This window comes from Austrofundulus limnaeus, unplaced genomic scaffold (assembly GCF_001266775.1).
Source record: "Austrofundulus limnaeus strain Quisiro unplaced genomic scaffold, Austrofundulus_limnaeus-1.0 Scaffold38, whole genome shotgun sequence".
NCBI classification, from domain to species: Eukaryota; Metazoa; Chordata; class Actinopteri; order Cyprinodontiformes; family Rivulidae; genus Austrofundulus; species Austrofundulus limnaeus.
In genome coordinates this window covers 2,459,994-2,464,283 of record NW_013952440.1, presented here as the reverse complement: position 1 = coordinate 2,464,283, position 4,290 = coordinate 2,459,994, and the positions used below count along the sequence as shown (strand labels likewise).

The window sequence follows — 4,290 nt, the reverse complement described above, 5'->3', positions numbered from 1 at the left end:
GTTGTATTTTTGTCTGTGTACTAGGGTTGCGGGATAGGAAATGATGAAATATGACACAGTCGCTTAAAATAATTTCTTGCTTTGACAAATTATATGTGAGCGTGGGCCTACTTTGTGGGAATGCTGGGATTAGTTGCTGTGATTGACAAACGTGCCACTCAAAGAAAGAGTGGGGGTGGGGTTACAAGCACACGGTGTGTCTGGTTGGTTCAGATGATATATGGATGTTCAAGTGAATAAAAACAAGTTGTTTTTTTGGTGAATGGAAATGCCCAAACTACTGCATATTTGAGCATTTTCAAAATGTTGTAAATATGCTAAAACTATTATTTATATATGATTAATACTGTATACTTGGAAATGCTCACTAAACAAACAGGTTGTACCTTTGATAYAAAAGTCCCACCCGTCCAATTAGATATAAGGCTGAAAGTCACAGTCTGACCTGGCAGCTTTTTTTGACCCAGATTACCCAAATAAACTTAATGTGTTTCTGAAAAAGGTATATTTAATCCAGCAACAACGTAAAAGCTATTTAAAAATCACCTAAGAAAACACCCAATTCAATTATCTTAGTTAAAAATGGTTTATTTTAATATTTAGTTAGGAAAATGTCCCATTCCTTTACATGTAGCGGCACTAATGCATATAATGCATGATCTCACAATATGAAGAGGTCACACCTAATGTCATTTGCAAGATTCAACCAAAGCAACTGTATCTTTATTCCTTCTCATCATAAGAAGATCTAATTGTTAAAACTGTGGCATGAAAGATGACAGTTTAGGCCTTTATTTGTGTTGATATTTCAGTGTTTCAGATGTATGAATTTTTCCAGTAAATGTCCAGTACAGGAATAAGAAGACATGTATTCTTAAGCTGAAAGCATTTTTCTTCCCAACATGAGAATAAATTTTCTCTGTGCATTCTGGCTTCCTCCCACTGTACAAAACCTGGCATGTTCAGCCTGATTGGAGACACTAAATTGTCTCCAGGAGTTAGTTTATGTCATGTGTTCTTGTTTTGACCAGGTGACCTGTCCAGGTGTACCCTGTACCCTCAATTCAATAAATGAAAACTCACAACAGAAATAAAAACGAAACATGATGGGTTTAAACGTGTGATGAACTCCATGCGTTGTTCACTGGAGGTGATGCTGAACACATTTGTTTTAAGGCATTTTAAAAGATTGTTAAAATGTAAACAATGAGATTATGACAGCTGCACTGAGGACACAGATGATTTGTTTACAATGTTTCTCTCTGTCAAGTGTTCTCTCATGTAAATTTGCTAAAACATATGTGGAAAGCTCATAAAATAACTTGTTCTAAACCTATTTGTTCAATTTCTTCCTCTTCAGGACTTTGACGGAGCTGTTGAAGCAGCCGGGAGAAGCAGGGATGATGGACGGAGCCGGAGTTCATCATCCTATAGGAACAAATGGCATTGCTGCCAGGACGCTGCGTTCCAACAATGGTAGGTGTGTGTGTGTGTGTGTGTGTGTGTGTGTGTATGTGTGTGGGTATTCTCTACTATGGACAGACAAAAAGTCTACTTGTGGGGACCAAATGCTATGGGACATCCCCACAAGTTAAGGTTTAGTTTAGGTTTAAAGATAGCTTTGTATATGTGTGTGTAAGTGTAAGTGTAATTTTCACACAAACTGAACTAATGAAGGGAAACTGAAGCTAATAACTCACTTAGCCTTTTACAAAGAGCTACATCCTTTTTTATTAATTCATTTGACATTTTATAAACCATCTTATTTTGCAATAGCTTTCTTACTGAGCAAATGGCAACACTGAAGCTGACTGACGGCTGGCAGTAACAGGCCCCCTGAGCAATTTCATTGAACAGCCCTGTAATTATGTCTCCAAAGAAGATGCTTTACAGCCAGCATTGACCATAAACTACATCTCCCATAATGCATGTTGATTATTTCACCTGCAAAATTTCGACATCCCACCACTAGGTGGAGGTGCACAGTATTCAAATGTAGCCGGCAGCTGTTGAATTTCATTGTGTAAAAACTACATTTAACAGCATTTTTGCTGGCTACTTTTGCCATGACCCAGTTGTACTGGGAAGTGGGAATTTCCCACTTACAAGTCGTGAACTTAAAYCGGAACACCCATTCAATGAGAAGTCCATGTTGGAAAAGGGGGWAGTTCAGAGTTCAAGATGGCAGCCTCTCGCCACAACTCAGCAGTGAGTAAAACACTTTTAGTAGTTTTTCTATGTATATTTCACATTTAGTCACTTGTACACATACTACTTTTCAGYGTTTATAAGAGGATGTGTTAAAATGTGGTTTCTGTGCAGGAAATACCACATAGAGCTCAGTTATTGTTTATCCGTGGGGCTCAGTCACCATAATGCTCTTGTGGCCCTTGGTGGAAACGAGTTTGGCACCCCTGATTTAATGGTTTTGAAATTGTGGCTTTTTAACACCTGGTCCATGCTGAAAATCATAAGGTTGTACATTAGTTATAAAAGAAGGACAAAAATTATCTTAACTAAASATATGAAACAGAAATATGAAGCAAACCTGCTGATTCAGCAGCTTAGTACARTGATTATAGAGTCCAGTGGTTTAAATCCAGGAGGTGACAGTGAAGTGTGAGTGTTATTTAAAGAACTGCAATCTATCAATGTCCCAACTTCACAATACATAGACATGGTGTGTTTCACGGCACATTAACTTGGGAGCGTCTCAGAAACTAAAGGCCTCTCACACTTTGGCTGTTGTTCATAAATCAGCCRTCAGAAGAAAACTGAACCAAGATGCAAGAGTCACAATAAAAAAACCACAGATGTTGTTTTAGGTCATCTTTATGGAGAATGTGTCAAAAAAGGTTTTATAAGTGCCACGGATATGTTGACACTTTTAGATGGCACACAGCATCTATGGGTGAGGAGGGGCAGGGACAGACAGGTCATATTTAATTAAGAAGTAATTAGCTGCTCCAGCTCCAGACCCACAGATGGAGAACTGTGTGACCCATCTGTCTGCCTCTTCCTTTTCATGCTTTGACCACAAACACAGACACACATAAACACAAGCTCAGTATAGCCCAGTGTTTTTTTCAGCGATCTGAGACTTAACTTAGTGGACATACTTTCTGAGGGCTCATTTGTAACGAGCCTGATGTCATGTTCAAAGGACAAAGATCCCCGCCGCCTCACAGTTTTACATCTTGCACTGGGGCTGTCCAGCTGTGATAAAAAATGCTTTGCCTGTGTTGGATTTGAACCCAGAAAACGCCTCCAGCGTTAGGTTTAGGTTCCCCACATGCTGCTGTGCTCACTGTAAAAGTACAAAAATACAGTAATGATACAGACACACATGTTCCATAGGCCCTGCTCCTGTTCAGATGATAATTATTCACGTTTTTTTTCTCACACTGTTGAAAACACTTGCACTTGCAGTGTTTATTTTCACACTGAGACAAAAAAGAAAAGACTCCTTTCGCTTTCATCTTCCCACTGCTGTTTAAAATAAGTTTTAGCCTTGTTTTCACCTCTTCCTCTGCTTATTAACACTCTGTGTTTTTCTGCCCCGCTTTCTCTCATTCCTTCCATTTCCCCCCAACATCAAATAAATCGTCCCCCCCTTTTTTTCATACCCAAATCTTTTTCTTTCCCGTTTCTTTGTTTTGTTTTTGTCTCCTTTTACTCTTTACAGTTTCACAAAACCACAGCCTAAAGAACACTTCCAAACAGATAAAACAGAATTGCTGAAACATACTGATAACCAACATTTCTGGTCAGCTGGTGTGAAAGAAATGAAGGTAAATGAAAATGTAAATGAAAGGTCAAATGAATGCCCGAATTAGACGCTGGAAAGTTCTCAGACTTGAATTTTTATTTGCAAAAATGTAAAGTTACCATTTTAGAGCACTTTCACCCAGAGACTTCCTCTGGCTGAGATCTGAACAAAATGACCTTGAGCTTYGTRTCATAAAGRGTTTTGTATTAGAGTCAAGWCATGACCCTGGAAATGATACGGTAAATAAGTGACTTGACTCTCAGACATCCATTCCTACAAATCAAAACATTAGGTGTGTAGGTCGTTTTCTTGAGGTTTGTGTTAAATTAAATAGAGACTGGTTGATTACTAACTTTTAAAGTAAATTATTATAATCAGTCAAAATAATATGAAGATTACAGTTTACCCCAGGGCCAACCCTAGACGATTTGGCACCCTAAGCAAGATTTCAGGAGGCGCCCCTCGTGCATTTTTTTAAAATCTTACTGACAATTTTCTTATAATAACATACACAATTAAAT

The 4,290-nt window shown here is 38.4% G+C and overlaps 1 protein-coding gene across 2 annotated transcripts in view; it reads left to right on the top strand.

The window, feature by feature from the left end:
* Positions 1-4,290, top strand: part of LOC106516536 (protein shisa-9) — a 138,620-nt gene that overhangs the window by 60,867 nt on the left and 73,463 nt on the right. For both annotated transcript variants that reach the window (XM_014006944.1, XM_014006943.1), the window contains one exon: positions 1,361-1,476. In XM_014006944.1, coding sequence (XP_013862398.1) covers positions 1,361-1,476 — 116 coding nt within the window. The remainder of the gene's footprint in view (positions 1-1,360; positions 1,477-4,290) is intronic.